We start from the raw sequence: 17,059 nt of genomic DNA on the forward strand, positions 1-17,059 counted from the left end.
AGTTCACCAAAATATGGTTCCCAGACTAGTTCCGTCTCTGGTAATCTAAAAAATGTAATCGTGGTCCACTGGCCCAAAAATCCATCATTTATGCCTGAGTAGCAGAGGCACCCATCCGTGACCCAGGGAGGCTACACGTTCGTCCCAGGATTCCTTTCTCCAGTGAACTCTCCCAACTATGATTTTATGTGGATCAGTGGATTTCATTTGAGCCAAACTCATTCAGATTATAAATTTACATCTGTTGCCTCATTTTAAAGACACAGAGAACCACTTTGCTCCAAGAATACGACTTGTGATTAAGTTCTGCGGCTGATTCCACCTCTGTCTGCCTGTCTCTCCTATCGATTGGCAATTTCTAAACGACGCCATTCTGCCAGCTGCTCCTGAGGCGGCCATTGATCTCATCCTGGCGCATCATACCTCCCTTCTCTCTCTCTCTGGTCGGCTGACTAGGCACCAACATATATACTCTTCGTGTTACAGTCTTAAACTACTACAGGCCACTCATGTACGGGTACAAGCTCTAGAGAAGTCTTCAGATGAAAGTCAGGGGGCGCTCGCGGACCAGATCATCGGAAGGGAAGACACTGACCGCTCCTATCCAAGGGAAGATAAACACACAAGTGAACACTGTGTTTTTATTTACTGAACATTTTCAATATTTTCCCATTATAATGTTACCTCTTCATAAAAGATAATTTTAGGGCGGTGATGTAATCAAAGTCTAGTTGCAGGCAAGGTTCTTCACTCAAGTCCAACTAACCAGAACGGGTTTCATGTCAGTAAGGACGACATCCCAAGAAACAAATAAACATTAGAATTCAGAATCTCCATCTGTGGACAACTGGATAATGTCAGTTGCAGGACTGGTTAATTATCGGAGTGGTCAGTGTCCAGACTGCTCAATTTCCTGCCTGGACAGCTCGCGGACTGTTCAATTTGCGACACGAGCGGTTTGAGGTTTTCTCGGTTGGCAGTCCGGTCAACAGGAACCATCTGCCAGCTCTTGTGACACGTGGTCTGTAGTCACAACTGTCTTCCTGTGCCTTCCTCAGCCTCATCATGGGCACGATGTCCTGCACCGAGTGGACAGGGACAACCACCTGTCTGTGGTCGACTTGTGGCCGTGTGTTGTGAGTTAGCAGTCGGAGGAGGATCCCTCCCAAGTTCTGTCTTACAGAAACCAGGTTTTCAGGGGCACAGCAGCTTGGAGGCAGGCCAGTCCCCGCACTGATGTAAAAACTGGAAGGCGATCAAAAGTTTTCAACATTTTTTTTGGTCAAAATGCAGGGTTAGTGACTGTACTGCTCAAATTTAAACTGTCTTTCCAAGTCTACGTTGTCAGAAAGTATACAGCTATGTAGTAACTCTATAGTATACAGTGTATAAATACAGTAACTACACAGTTACTTTAATATCTTGCCAGGAGACATCAGTTCATGGAAGGAACACGGTGTTCTTGTCCTTTGGGTGTTTGCACTCACAGTGCGAGTCCAGTTCCAACAAGCAGCACTGGGCTGACTGTCGGGTGCAAGCTGAGGTGGCTGCTGTATATTCAGTGTAAGTATCAGGACATTGGTACAGTAAAGATCTGATACAGCTGCTGTATACTTAGTGTGGGTATCAGGACACTGAGTCCAGTCTGTCTACTGGTTCAGAGGATGACATACACACAGTCTCAGTGCCACGTGTCAGTGGAGTGACCTCTGACCCAGCAGCATACAAGGACCGCAAACCGTCTGTCAAATAGTCCACACGATGATCGCTGTCCAAAATGATTTATTTTAGTCGTCCGTCGTGTCGGCTATTTTTGTACTGAATTATCATTTATGAGATACTTTGTATTCCTCCTCCTTTCCCTAGAGATCCCAGGATTCTTAGCAACTGATCATTTGTCACTGTTTATTATTTTTGGTTCGGTTCCTTCAGGGCTTTGGATAGACACAGGGACATGAGGGGAAAGTGGATTCCAGAGACAACAAACAGTGACAGGTACTAAACCATCCCGAAGCAAGTACTTATCACAGTCCAACGAACTTTATTCAAGCGGAGCAGCAATTTCATACAAACCACTTCTGCATGCGACAGTCAAAGACGTCCACCGTGTCCGGATCTCTGGGCCATTGCATTCCTGAAAATAGACACACATACAAACAGGTAAGCATATGCATGCAGACATAGAATAGATCAGCTTTCTGTGTCGGAGGGAGGGTCTCGTACTACACATCTACATATCACCTTACCGCCTGCCAGACTGCTGTCTGTTTTTCAGTCACTACACTACACTACACTAGCTACAAGATACCATTTCCCCAAGTCTGAGTGAATAATCTCTTTTTATTCTCAAATGTGCAGTCCTACAGACATCCGCGTGCACAGACAGCGGCTGACATCGTGACACCATGTCCACAGACACGCCAGGTGCTCTGACTGCTGACTGCCTCCATGTCTACCTGCACCTGAGGCTCTTTGTTTTGAATCGTTTGAAATTGGGCGAGAAGAGATATTTGTAGGTTCGTATCTTTAGTGCAGAAAGAGGAATAAGCACAGAAAGACTACAGACAGACGGCAGGCAAAGGAACAGACATGCAGACAGACAGACAGACAGACAGACAGACAGAGATGTTTCTACTTGCAACACCCTGACCGGCTTCTCTCCCCTGAATATTACCTGCGGCTGGTTTATATTTTATACTGTTTCATACAGTGAATGTTACTTAAAACTCCTAACGGCTAATTAATTGAGTGTGTGGACAGACAGACAGACCGACAGACGGCAGACACAACAGACGGAGCAGCAAACTGACAGAATGAAAAACGACAGAGGAAAGAGAATACAAAAGGAATGGAGGGAGAGGGGTGAATGAAGCAAGACAGTCTAATTTTCTTGCAAAGGACAACTTAGGTTGTTTAGTCCATCTTGGTGTTGTTAGTCTGCTGCTGACAGCGGCAGTAAAATGCAAGGCAATGTATGGTAGAAAGCCTGTTATAAGCGAGCACAAGCTACCCTGCGGTGGATGGTTTGGTAGCAAAAATCACGGCGAGGAGAGGGAATCAAAATGAAGTTTTCGTAAACGAGAGTTTGCTTTCGATTACACGAATATTTGCGAGGGAATAACGGGATGTTGTGAAGAAGAGGAAGAAAATCTGTCGCGAAATATCCTGCGGCAAGAAGCGAGATTGGTCAGACACTGATTGTCTTTAAAAACCTGACAATAATGGACAGCAGCCTGGACGAAAATGAGAAATATTAATCTGACATTAAAAAGAGAATATTAGCAAACCCTCTTGCTTCTCTTTGTTCACTGACTACGCCGCGTGCTGTAGAAACCCAACGCAAGAAACAAAAATAAATAAAACTGAAACAGCCTCATTCATTTCCCGAGAAAGCAATTTAAGTAGTCACTATCGGTTTTCGTGTTAAACAGAAAAACAGCGCAACACAATCTCTTCCAATTTTTTTAAAAAGACAAAAACAGTTTTTTTCGTTACAAATGTAAATCCATCTAGAATTCCGACCTGCTCGCTAAATAACAATTCAGAGCGAAGGTAATGGTAGGTCTGGACAAGTTGCTGGCGTGTTTCTGAGACTGAGACTGCAAGGCACTTGTCAAACATCCGGGGTCTGTGGTGGGCACGTGTCCTCTGTCTCCCTACAGTAGTGCTGAGTGTAGTATATAGCATAAAGTAGTGCTGAGTGTAGTATATAGTATACAGTAGTGCTGAGTGTAGTATATGGCATAAAATATACTTCCACACACATGAACCACATCTGCAAGGCTGAGGTTTGGCAGACAGGCACGTGCACGAACACATGGTCACAAGGCTGAGATGACCACACGACAGAGGAATCTTCTTAGTGAAATGAAACAAAGGTTGAAAAGGTAAACAGAGAGAAAGATTACTTTTCCTGATTACAAGAAGTAAAGGTAGTCATGTAGAGATCATAAGCCCTCTCTGATTAGGTGAAAGGTCGGCAAGTTCGAGTGAGGTCGGCAGGGTCAGGTAAAAATTAATTAAAAAGGTAGAGATGACCACACGACAGCAGTCGCTCTTGTGTGGATGCAGGAGAGAAGGAAACAAAGAAAGGAACCACAAAACAACGGAGACTTGATAAATAAATGAAGAGAAAGCAGCCCAGCACGCAGGCGCGCACACACACACAGGGCATGAGAGATGGGTAGTAACAACGTGATATCGCGAGAATTTGGGAGAAAGGACGACAAAGCGCGAGAGTAACGACGTAGAGAACGAGTGCTGAAGATTTCCGAGAAAAGCTAGAGGAATATTCGTTTGAAATCGTCGGTTAGTGATCATCGTGCTTGAAAATCTGTCTACTTGGTCACTTCCACCGATAAAAAATGTTTTTGAAGACCAGTGACACTTGAAATGTGCAAAAATGACACGTCATGCGCAACACAGGCTTACCGAGTGTAGCTAACGGTCCTAACAAACACTATTAGTACTCTAGACGCACTTTACGTGCACATTACGTGAGCTTTACGTGAGCTTTACGTGCACATTACGTGAGCTTTACGTGCACATTACGTGAGCTTTACGTGCACATTATGTCACATTACGTGGGCTGTTTGCGCGCTAAGCTCCACAGGAAAGGTCTGTGAAGGCGGTGGAGTACACTAGAGACAAACCTGGGAATATCCTGAAGAAACCGTCGGAGCTGCAGAAGTACTGCCACGTCAGCGCCGAGTTGTTCTGTGCGTTGACCTTGAACTGCTGGGTCAGGGCGTCCGTCCATTTCACACCGTTCAGGATCTTCTCCGCTGGAATCACATCACAGACATGTATGTGAACATAGTTCCTGCAGCCACCCGTAGCCTAGCATGCACTACACTGCTGCCAGCTAAACACTGTCATGACACTGACTGTGACCGACACTGCCAACACCAAATGATTTGACACTATGTGACACACGCTGACTATGTGTTGGTGACAGAAATCATGTTTTTAACCTTTTCTAAGTTGTATGGCAAAAGCTGACTTGTTTCTGGTGAAGAATGTTTTTGCAGGCAATAATCCTGTGTAAATATTTAATATTCCCTCCACACCAACGTTACATGTTGACATCAAACCTGATTCCACAGGACAAAAAGTTTAACAGTAAACAAGTGTTTATTTTGTACAGGAAATGAAGTACACTCGTACATTTTCTCAGCTTTGAAGAAGTCGTCTCATGACAGAAACATTGAGTTGTTTGTTTGTGCAGGCACACGGCTACATACAAGTAGGCTGTGCAACATCTCAACTTTTCTTACATCTCACGAAATTAAATATCTTTCATCGGTATTATCGGTCGCACACCTGCCGCATCTGTCGCAAATGAAAATGTCAGGATTCCTTGAACATCTGTGTAACCTGACGCTGGGGAGGGAGCAGCTAGGGAGGACAGGCGGTGAGAGCTGCTGACACCGGTACAAAACTTGTTGATGTTATCTACAGACAGCTCGCCCACACGTGTTGTGTCTACAGACTACATCACACACTGACCAACTGCCAATAAGTCTTGGGTTGTAGGAACAAACACTCGCCTACTCAGCTGGCAAAGGTCAGAGAAAACTCCGTCCCGTGTCCACTCTTTCATCTGCTCCTCCTGCTTTTCATGTCAGGACAACTATTTCTCTTTTCTTTTATTTCCTCTGATTTTTAAAAAAAAGTTTCGCTTTCTTCTTCTTTTCGTATGTCTACCCCAGCTCACAACACTTGGATTCAAAAGTAAGGTGTGTCTTGCATTTTGAGAGAGAGAAAGCCAATAATTCCTTTGTTATACCTTCAGACTAGAGTCTGACCTTTGGTGAATGTCTCCCAAGGTATGAAGTATTACTGGGCCAAGCCCACCCGAGCTAAAGCTCTGAGGATCAAGGGAACCTCACTTTCAATCCTCTCTTCTGCTCTTCTCTCCCTTCCGCCCGTGTCCCAGAAGGAGGCTGGTGACTGTTCAGACCCAGTCTGTGGAGATGGAGCATCGCAACCAGTGTGTTTGAAAAACAAAAACAAAATACGAGTAACAGGCTGTCATTCGGAGCGAAATGGACACGCAACATGACGATGACACCCGTCATTACATCATTACATGTCAGATGGCGAGCATACCCATACTTTAGTCACTGAGATAGATGAGTGATCCACTGATGATCTCATCACGTGACACTCGGAATGCAGGGAGAACTGTCATCTACTCCTCCTACTTCTCTGGGTGGCGACTTATCCTGTGTCTGTGTGAATGTACGTCTGTATGTCTGCATGTATACATGTACGTACGTCTGTGTGTATGCATGTATACACGTACGTCTGTATAAAGTCAGTGAGCATGCGCTTCAGTCTGTGGATAAACGAAGGAGGTAAGGACGAGTACAAGCGAATGTGAAAAGGAAAAGACCGTGTTTATTTTTCTGTGCTTGCTGTTTATTGTCTATTTTCATCGTTGTGGATGGTTTGCACAATTAATGTGCAGGTTGTCGTTAATGTACGAGAACCGATCGTCGTTTAGATACACACAGATGTTGATAGCGATGTTGACGATAAACACGCAGGTCTAAATATAAAGATAATGTAAATAATATTGTGTAACCAAACAGACCAATCAATACAGGCCACAGAATCATCTAGTCAATAGATGGCTGTTCCTTGTTCTTGTCCGCCCAGAGTCTGGAACAATGGCAGGTTTGTGTCCCTTGCACAGTAAACCACTCTCCAAGCTTTCAGGCTTGCCTTAAGGACTGTATACTCACAGAAAGTCTTGTGAGTTGAATGAGGTCCGGTTTGTTTTTTTGAAGAACAAAGAGTCACACAAGTGGTTTTACTGCTCGCTCCCTGCATCAATTAAATTAGAGACATCGATACCCGACTACATCCACCCAGCCAACCACCCGCCGTCTGTGATGGTGCGGCCCAGCCCTGGATAAGCCTCGCTTTGACAATGATTCTTGAGGGACAAATAAAGCCTGCAGCCTGTGGACCTGTGACAGTCGGGGTGCAGCGGTCGTGTCGTCTGCAAATGATGTTTGGCAAAAACCGTTGTAAGCCAGCAGGTCTCCACACACAAGCATCTCGACAGCCATTGTGTGAGATGTAGACAGAGTGTCTACGTGTTCATTACTGTCACTCTTTCCCTGTCTTCATTACATTCAATCCACCAATCGCCAGTCACTTGTCTTCCTGTTCTACATTCCAGTAAATTAAAGTCAGGCTGACAGTTTTTTTTCTGGAAAAATCATTTGGTAAACAATTAGAAAACCGGGAAGTGGGATTGCGGCTGGTGTGGATGGTGTGTTGATTGCAAGAAGCGCAGCCTCGGCTCTGAGTTAACAAACAGCAGCCACGACACCTCCACACGACAGCTAATTGTAATCCTAGAGGAATCAACAAAGGCTTTCTATAAAAGGACCACGTGGTGTCAGTGGCACAATGTGATCAACCGATGTAAGTGAACGATGACAGTCACCCAGAGAAAGGAACATTCTACAGAAGTAATGAAGATTGTAACTTACTCCCCCAAAAATCAAACCGTGCGAAGATTATGGATTATTGTGTGATAATCTTCTCCTTGTACAACTTAGTTTATTAAACGGAGAAAATCACAAGAAAACAGATGGGAGAAAATGGCTTGGATGCAAAAACTAAGAAAAACTGGACAGAGTGAATGAAAAAAAAAAATAGGAAGAAAGGATGAAAACAGACGACAAATGAAAAAAAAGAGGATGAAAGAAAGAAAATAAATATTGAGTCGCCTGGGGTAAAGACAGATTACTGATTGTAAACCTTAAAACTAAGTCATGATGAAGGGCACATAAGACACAAGGTTACAGTCTGCCGGACTTAGGTCAGCTACACAACTCCTCAACTCGGACACAGAAATAGGAATGAAGGAGCGGGCAGAGGGGCTGTGGTTGTAAACAAGATACACAACACAACTCCAGGTACTGCTTTACCTGCCGTCTGTAGGTGCAGCCCCACAAAGCCCACAAAGCCCCACCAGCCATGACTAGCTATCAGAAAGGTTTTCAACCTTCGGGGAGGAGGAATAAAGCCGCTTCCATAGGTAGCTCTGGGGAGAAGATGGTAATCACACCCTGACTATGGACTGTGGACTCACACTTGTCGTAGATGTTTGTCGGCACGTGCACGGTGCTGATGTTCATGTTGAGGAAGACGTGGTTGGCCCGGAAGTCCCAGGCTTTCTCCGTGGGCAGGTAGTCGATGGTCTGCTTGATCTTGTCCTGAGCCTCGTCGTCCATGCCTGTCATGTCCGCCTCGATGACGACTTTCTTGGCATTGTAGTATTGCACATCCTGCACAACAGTAAGCACTCGCTGTCAGCAAAACATAAGACAACAACAACAACAACAACAACAACAACAACAACAACAAAGTTAATAAATAAAACCAAAAACCGAAATGGAGACCTGGTCTACTTCTGCCCCAAATGCTTGCTGTTGCAGCTCCCATCAAAGAACAGTTTGTAGTACTGTTGCCGAGAATTAGTGTCTGGACGACAGTGGATGTGAAAAACATAGAAAACATGAAGTCCTTACAGATAACATCGACTCAGTAAGACTAGATATAGTACAATACCTAGATATTATTGCAAGCTGAATCTTTTAAATTATTAACTTCATTGAACTCTCGGGTGCTAGTTTTTTAGGAAAGAGATGAGAATCCGGAGAGCAAAGAAAAGTGGCTTCATCAAGAGAAGCGTCGAGGCAAGAAGGTGAACATCATTACCGCCTCTAGCGACACAAGAAGACACCAACTTTTGCTGTCAGGAAAAAATAGTTTGAGGATTCAGATATCATTAGCATTTTTCTACATTATTTCTTCTGTTTTCATTATCGTTTATTAACTGTACAAAAACCTGTGCCTCGGGACTTACAGCATCAGTCAAAGCTAAGGTCAACTGTTAACCAGGTCCTGTAGTGACTACAATCATGTGACACAGCATAGTCAATGTAGAACTGGACTGTGGGGGTCACACGTGTGTGGGTGTCGTGTCGGATTTCCTCTCTCTCACACACCCCCCCACACACACACACACGAAACATAAGACAAGATATTTGAAGAAGACACGTGTACCGGACAATCTCAGTACAGAAGACTACACAATGTATCAGTTTCCGTATCAGTAACCGCCTCCTCTCACTTTTTGTTTTGTCTTTCTTCGTTCTTTCTTTCTCTCTCTTATAACATCTCAGCTTTTTGTTGGCACATACGGAAATGATGGGATCAGTTGAATAGTTGTTACTATGGCATCAATGGTAGCAGGAAGCAGAGACAAAGACGAGGACATCTGCAAGTATCCGCTGGTGTCCAAAGCCGGGCTAACAGTCGTGTATCTGTGTCCATGAAGCTCTGCCTGAGCAGACAATAATTTCCCTAGAGGGATGACAGAAATTACCTTCACAAGTCACAAGGCATCCCCAAAAGTACAAGTTTCATTTCTTGCAGAAATCATTTCTCCCTGGACTGCTGATGCTGCTCAGAAGTCCTGACAAGATGTTTGGTTACAAAAGTCTTACTGGACACAGTGAATGAACTGCTCTGTGGTGAGAATGGCTGTCACTGCCTTCACTCAGTTTTCATTTCCCCTGGAAATGAAGCGGACATTCCTGACAATGTGTGAAATATGTGGCAACTATGGGGGTGGTGTGTGAGATGACAGCTCGTACTGAAGTCTCTGTAACCTGCTCCTCACTATCAGTCCACACATGGATGGTCTAGTTTATGAAGAGGTCAGGCCTGCTGTTCTCATCAAGGTTCATTCCCGACCTTCTCTTATTTCAGTCAGTGATGTTTGCAACACATTTTTTCCTCTTGGAAACGACTCCTGCACATCCCAGCCTCCCTGGCTGCCACGGGGCTTGTTTTTGTCAGATGGCGACTGCTCAAGCGGAAGACCAGTGGAACAAACAAGTTAAAAAAACAAAACAAAAAAGCGAGAAACGGTTTTGGGAAGACAGACAGCTTGAAATCAAATTAAAAATCTGTTTCAAGGGTTAGAGAATCGTAGTAATGTGTAATATATTCACAAAAGGCTCCTCAACATTCTGCATGTCCATTCGTTACCAGGATAGTAAATGATCTCTTTATGAGCATCACCACGCACACAGACTTACAAAACACATCGAATGAGCAGCAGAACACAAATGAAACTTTTGTAACTCACACCATCCACCTGCTCGCCTTATTTTTTTTGGCCATTCCGCCATTTCCCTACAATCCTATTTAACCCCCCCCCCCCAAAAAAAAAAAAAAAAAAAAAAAAACCAAAAAACAAAAAAAAAAAAAAAAGAAAAACGGAAAAACAAATCCATGGGTCGAAAGAAGACCGGCTGAAACCTTTGTGACCAGTTCCATTCTTCTGTTACTGCTGGTTAAGTGAATGACAACCCAGAAATAAAAAAGGGAAATTAATAAATAAATAAAAAAGACCTGTAATCAGCACTAACATTTCATGGGTTTCCCAACATCCGACTGACAGCTCTGATTCTCTGAAAGTCTTCACAAATGTTGCCAGACACGTTAGAATATGCTTCTAGAAGGCAAGAAAACCTGAGAAGACTTAGAAAAGTCGAGAAACTTCTCGGCGCCGAGAGAGGGAGCCAGCTGTCACCCAAGACGTGGCAAACTTTGCAGGATGCCAGAGAAACAACTCTCGGAGGCAAGTCACGAAGAGGCGAAGAAGCTGGACTCCACAGAAAGTAAGAAAAGCTGGTGAGTGCACATCGCAACCTGTCTGGCACCTTCTTAGCAAAGACTTCTCTTGTCGGGGGAAGTGGTCCTAAACCACAGGTAGCATGAACCCGGAGGCATGAAGCAGGGGTAGCACTACCCCCATGGTAGCTATGGGCCAAAAGCTTGCAAGGTTCTGTAACTAAAAGGTGCAGACCAGAGGTAGCCTCATAGTCTGCCCACAACCACAGCTAAAAATTACCCTTGGTCAGGGTAATAACAGAAGGTAAAGTATAACTCTACATCGTAATTACGGCCGCTGAAGGAACACATTGTAGATGCCAAGCTTTGTCTACACAACCATGTCTATAATACCATCTCTAAATGAGGAAGGGAGAATTACATAAAATGGTTTGTCTTGGAAATCTCCCTCCGTCATCCATGCCTCTTGACATTTGTTTGAAAGACCAGAATACACAGAAAAACAGTCGTCACCACGAACAACTTCAAACCATGGCTTGCCATACAAAGTTTTTATCAACGAAAGCGAAAGAGCGTGATGGGGAACTACTGCAGCATTATCCATGACGAGAAAATATTTTTCCACGAAGAGTGAATCCAACCCAATCCACATCGCATCCACTGGTTCTGCAAAATAAAACACTTCCATTACAAACAACGATGGTCTGGTGTGAACCTCTCTCTCGCCCTACTACTAGGTTTTTGTGGTGTCGCCATCTTCCTTTTAAATCAGAAATCGAACTCAGCTTCCCTGTGACAGCAGGAGAAGCTTGACCCTAGATGCCTGGCAGAGTTTCGGGAAGATTCCTAAACCTGGATTCCACTCTAGAGACAAGCCTCGTCCACACGGCAACATATTTCTGTCTCCATTCTCTATAAAATGTCGAAATATGCCTGATTTCAATAGAACAGCTCGCAGTTTGCACCTCAGTCGTCGTCGGGTGGCATGGGATTGGGTGGGTTGTGGAAAGAAGGAGGAAGTGGAGAGAAAAAGAAGATGGCGCTGGTCAAAGAAAAAAAGTGCAAATGGCTGTCATGTTACACTTGCTTACTTTGAACCACTTTTGCTTCACAAAAATCTTTTCATGCATACATTTGTTAAGCCTTCTAAAAGTGAGGTACAGGGCAAGATGTCAGGGTAAAGAAAAGCAGAAAAAGGGAGAAGAATTCAAGCCTAAAGCAGCTTCTTGGCTAAGTCTCCAACATTCTGTAATCAGATTGAGACTCACCAATGTCTCCTTGCCAACCGTTTTTTGCTATCGGCAGTCGTCAAGGCACGATAGGACAGATTTGGATATAACTGTATGCACCTTGAAAACCTCTTGCAATGTTCTTTGTTTCTTTTGTTCATTTGTCTCTCATGTATTGGCTCGCTCGTTGCATAAGTCGCTTGTTGGAGAGTTTGTGTATGATTATAACCTCCATCTGAATCACATGTAAACAATCTGCAGTGCACACAAACCTCAAATGATCTTACAACTCACTCTTCTAACAGAGAAATGAAAATAAAATAAATTTCATTACTTTTGCGATATTTTTACCACATAAGTAAACAGTCTTGACTTGGCCTTGGCAACTTCAAAGAGACCATTGGTCTTCAGAATGTAGCTTCATGTCCTCTTTAATTTATAGAAAAGGGGATTAAAAAGAGGAAAAACTAAAAAAAAAAAAAAAGGAAATTTGCGGGCCTTTAATGGCAAAAGTTTTCGATATCGTATTTCCGAAGCTTGTAGACATGATAGGACAACAAAGCCCTGGAACTGTGAGCACAGCCTCCACCACGGGTCCGCCCACATGACACCGTGTCCCAGGAAGGTGTTGAACTTGTCCTCGTGTCAAGCAGAAGAAACCACTGCAAAGACGACCAATCTTTGAAATTCTGCCAGTGTTTGCCAAAGACAAGCTGGGAAATGCTGCCAGTATTTGCCAGCGACAAGCTGTGGAATTATCTTGTAAACAACGGAGACATCAGCTGCGGCGTCTGGGATTTCAGGTCTTAACCTGATTGCGGGGCCAGGGACCAAGGACACCGCCAGTGGCGTCCACAGCGCCCTCTATGGACCTTGGAATGTTGTGCCACCTTGTGGTGTCCACCTCCATCCCTCTTGCCCACCATCCATGTTATTCTGGGTGCGTGGGGTGGGAGCGGGTGTAGGCTCATTCGTTTGTTGAAATGATCGATGGCTGACATGCGATCACTGATCAGTCTTCATTGCACCAATCCCGGATACATATGTCCTCTGCTTGGACAAACTGTATGTGGCTCCCACACCTCGCATTATTCTGCTGCTATTTCTACAGTTTGTGTGTGTGAACGAGTGCTGCATGCACGAGAGTGAGATTAACGACTGATTAGAAATTTCAGACACATCAAAATTTAAATAAATTAGCAGACGCGAAACAGGGAGGTGGTTGAACAGACTGGGTGTTAAAAACAAAATAAAAATGAGAGAAAGGGAAGATGGAATCGCTGTTGCTCAAATTAATTTACTCGTCTCTTCCGCCGACCCTGCAGTCCTGTGGACATCCACAGCTGTGCTAAAGGTTTCGCGATGTGTCTTGTGTAGACAAGTGTTCACAGTCACGGCTATGAACGCTCACAGCTCGGCTGTTCATGACAACTTGCCTACCCACGCCTTGTTCACCTTTTGAGGAGTAACTGGAGCCAGCAGATGACAGAGGCAGTGCCTGGCAGCCCTCCACAGACAGTCAGATGCAGTATCAATCATTGATGGCAATCATGTACAATGGCAGACAGTCACACGGTCATGTTGTCTCCTACAGACGCACAACATTTATTTCAGCTCCACTGTAGGCGATAGTAGAGACAGTTCCAACTCCGCCCCACAAAACAATTTATCTTCGGCAACAGTTAGCATCAATCTAAGAAAGTGTTCCTAATCGTATGAACAGTTAGAGGTTAGATGGAGAAAAGGCATCTCCCTCCCCAATGCCCTCCCCACTGCCCTCCCACTGCCCTCCCCACTACCCTCCCACTGCCCTCCTCACTACCCGGATGTTGTAAAGGTCACACTCTCGCAGTACCTCGAACTTGATGTCCTCTGGATACGGTCCATACCGTTTCATGGCTGTCTCCGCTGCTGCTTTGAGTTCCTGGAACACAAGAGAAAAAATCCCACAGTCATCACACACTGTAATATCATGTGTATATCAAGGCCACGAACTCATCCATCGCTAGAAAGGCCAAGTGTCACGTGGTCACATTAATCACATCCCAAAGGTCAATGACTGCACTCAGGCGTGGATTACCTGGAGGCGGCCAGGTGTGTTAATCCCGGACAGGTGAGCGAGCTAAATGAGTGAGTGACAGTCGGTCTGTGTAATTAATTATCAACGCAGGCAGACAGGCAGAAACCAACAATTTCACAGGAGTCGCTGACACGAATGAAATCCAGGAGAGAAGATTCATAGATCCTAAGCTTATTAATTAGTGGCGGAAAAGCAAGAAAATTAAAAAAAAAAGTATTTGTAGGTGATGACCATAATGAGGTCTGTTGGTGCGATGAAGAGAATATGGCGATAAATATGGCTGCCTGTGTCTAGTGGGAGATGAAACACAAAGATGCTCACGACTGTGATTAATCGTGACAACACCGTGACAAATCCTGTTCTATTATTTGGGGATATTGTAGTGCCTTGATAACCCTAAGTACAGCCGACCAACCAACGCACAAAATAGTTTAATAACTCACACAATGAATGATTAACTAAATGACCATAAACACACACACACACAAACTAATGAGACATACTCGTGAATACACATGTAAGAGATACCAAACCTTTATCGACTTCAAGTTCAACTTGTTGTCTAAGCTCTGACATTTGTTGACCCTGTAGCTAACCTGTAAATAACCTTTATAGGACTGCCTTTGTCAGTACGAGTACAGTTGTATGTCACGTGACCCTCCGTGTGTCGGGTACCTACACTCACCCTCCACTAGTTTCTCTCCGCTTGTCCGCGTAGCAGACGAATTTATCAGTCTGAACTGTCTTGTAAATGAGAAAAGTACCCAAGCAGTGAGCACACCTCACCCTCCTCAAGGAAACCGATCTTTTGTTTACAGATGACTAGTTGTCAGGCAACACCTCAACATCCTTTGCTCTCCGTCAACCTGCTCATCGGCGGCGTCTTCAGTCGTCTACTGACGATGATGGAGGGTGACTTGGTCGAGAGGGGCCTGAAGTTTGTCAGTAAACAAAGTGCCATGCGAGAGGCAGAATGAGATGCCAAATCCGATGAAAACTCATTTAGTGAGAAAATTAGGGATGAGTGTATCCTGTGGTAACCTAGGGTAACCTGTGCCGGCATCACAAGTACTTGAACACACTGGGTGTTTAGAGTTGCATGTGGGGTGGATGAGAGCTGGGTTTCAATCAATGCTCATATCAATAAGTGTCGAGTGCAAGTCACTGTTGACAAACACAGGTGTAGAGATACAGCCCACCTGTGGGACTTGAATACTTGCAGGGTAGACGATTGACAATAACATGCTGTGTAAGTCTGCTCCTTCAGATTGGTTGATTGATTGGTTGATTGATTGGTTGATTGATTGGTTGATAGATTAGTTGATTGATTGCTTGATTGGTGGACTGATTGTATTTTGCACGCATCGTCCATTCCCCGTGCAGTGATATGTTCTACTGAAGTGAGGTCTGAAGGAATGGTTTGGACATGAACTTTGTGAACATTTCTGCACGTGCAGCCGAGTGTCACAGACAAAAGAGTCTCGGTCACGTGCTACATCCACTCACCACAGACAGACAACCTTTGACCTCACTAGTGCCTCCAGATACCAGCAAGAACCTGATGTCTAGATGGTGAGGACAGAGTTCTAAGAGCAAGTAGCATCACGAGGAATCAGCCATGTAGTCGACACGAGCATGTGGATCGTCTGCGCCTGCTCACCACAAGCAAACACGTGCGACACAGAGAGAGAGAGTATCGTCAAGGGAGATCACCCTTTTCCGGTGGCTACTGGCAGACCGGATCCCGTGTTTGAGTCTGTCTGGGAGATAACCCAAAGCCCCCATCTCTTATCTCCCCTATTTTCTCGCACAGCCCCACCAACATACAGCATCGTCTGCTCAGTCAACTGAACAAACAGTTACTTTCTCCACCCGCCATGTACCCCGCAATGAAACACAGACAGGGAGGGAGGAATGCAAGAATGTCAACATGAAGGTGTGAGTATACAGGATGAATATAATAGTGTGATTGCCAGCGTCTTTGTAGGTATGAGTGTTGTGATGTTACAAGTCATGCTGACGTCGTTTGATTAGACACAGTGTACCACTCGCTGTCTTTGTTTACCGTGACCACGTGTGTGTTTAGGGTCCGTGTGTGTGTGTGTTTAGGGGGGCATTGCGAGTTCTGAGTGTGTCCGAGGGTCTGTGCACTGTGTGACCTGAGCTCTTTTGTCGTGAAACTCACTCCAATGCTACTCCATCTTTGCAGGCCAAGTCCAAATGTTTCTTGATGGAGGAGCCTAAAGGATGCGCCGTGTGCTCTGAAGTGACAGCGAGCTGCTAATAAGGCCACGCCACCGAAGTAAACAACTCCAATGCCATGAAAAAAAGAGTCAAAAGTTTGGATTGTCAGGGATGCGAACACGAGTGCCGGGAACAAGATTAAATTAAAACAAAAACGGGCTTCACTTCAATTTGTTGATTTCTGGCAGGCTGCAGGTGCGAACCTCGGGTATCAACAGGCTCGTCTGTCTTCACCTCGCCTCGCATCCTCTGACAGCCACAGGTGAAGGACGTGAGGCGACATGAGGTGACATGAGGCGTGTGACATGAGGTGTGTGACATGAGTGTAGCAGTGGTGTGCATGGCAGCTGTACCGGCAGTCACACTGTCACACACTCTGTCTCACACACACACTGTCACACACTCTGTCTCACACACTGTCACTCTCTCAACACTCTCTCCACGTGCACTCTCCCTCTCACCAGACACAAACACACAGTGTAAACAAAACACACGCACGCATACGCACATCACGCACAACGTGAACAATGTCAAGTGTGATGTAACATTTGGTAAGTGGATGTCAGCAGCAGTCTGGTGCCAGGGTCTGGTGAGGACGCCTGCAGGATGTGTGGAGTGGAGCGTGGCTGACCATGACATCTGTCATGTCACTCAGCTCATCGCCGGTTGCTTACATTGCAGACACTCACACACAGTGTACGGCTGGCCCTTAACAGTAAACATATTTAGGACTTGCACAATAAAAACTAAGTATTACGACGTGTCCCTGTATGGTAACGTATGGCGCTCACGACGACGGCGACGACGACGACGATGATAATGATGACGATGATGACAA

At 45.0% G+C, this 17,059-nt stretch overlaps 1 protein-coding gene across 1 annotated transcript in view; it reads right to left on the bottom strand.

The window, feature by feature from the left end:
* LOC112572968 (voltage-dependent calcium channel subunit alpha-2/delta-3-like) overlaps window positions 1-17,059 on the bottom strand; it is a 141,381-nt gene that overhangs the window by 27,729 nt on the left and 96,593 nt on the right. Inside the window, exons 4-7 of the mRNA XM_025252989.1 lie at window positions 13,753-13,821; window positions 8,114-8,309; window positions 4,653-4,784; window positions 2,074-2,134 (exon numbers count right to left, since the gene is read on the bottom strand). Coding sequence (XP_025108774.1) covers window positions 2,074-2,134; window positions 4,653-4,784; window positions 8,114-8,309; window positions 13,753-13,821 — 458 coding nt within the window. The remainder of the gene's footprint in view (window positions 1-2,073; window positions 2,135-4,652; window positions 4,785-8,113; window positions 8,310-13,752; window positions 13,822-17,059) is intronic.

This window comes from Pomacea canaliculata, linkage group LG9, assembly GCF_003073045.1.
Source record: "Pomacea canaliculata isolate SZHN2017 linkage group LG9, ASM307304v1, whole genome shotgun sequence".
NCBI classification, from domain to species: Eukaryota; Metazoa; Mollusca; class Gastropoda; order Architaenioglossa; family Ampullariidae; genus Pomacea; species Pomacea canaliculata.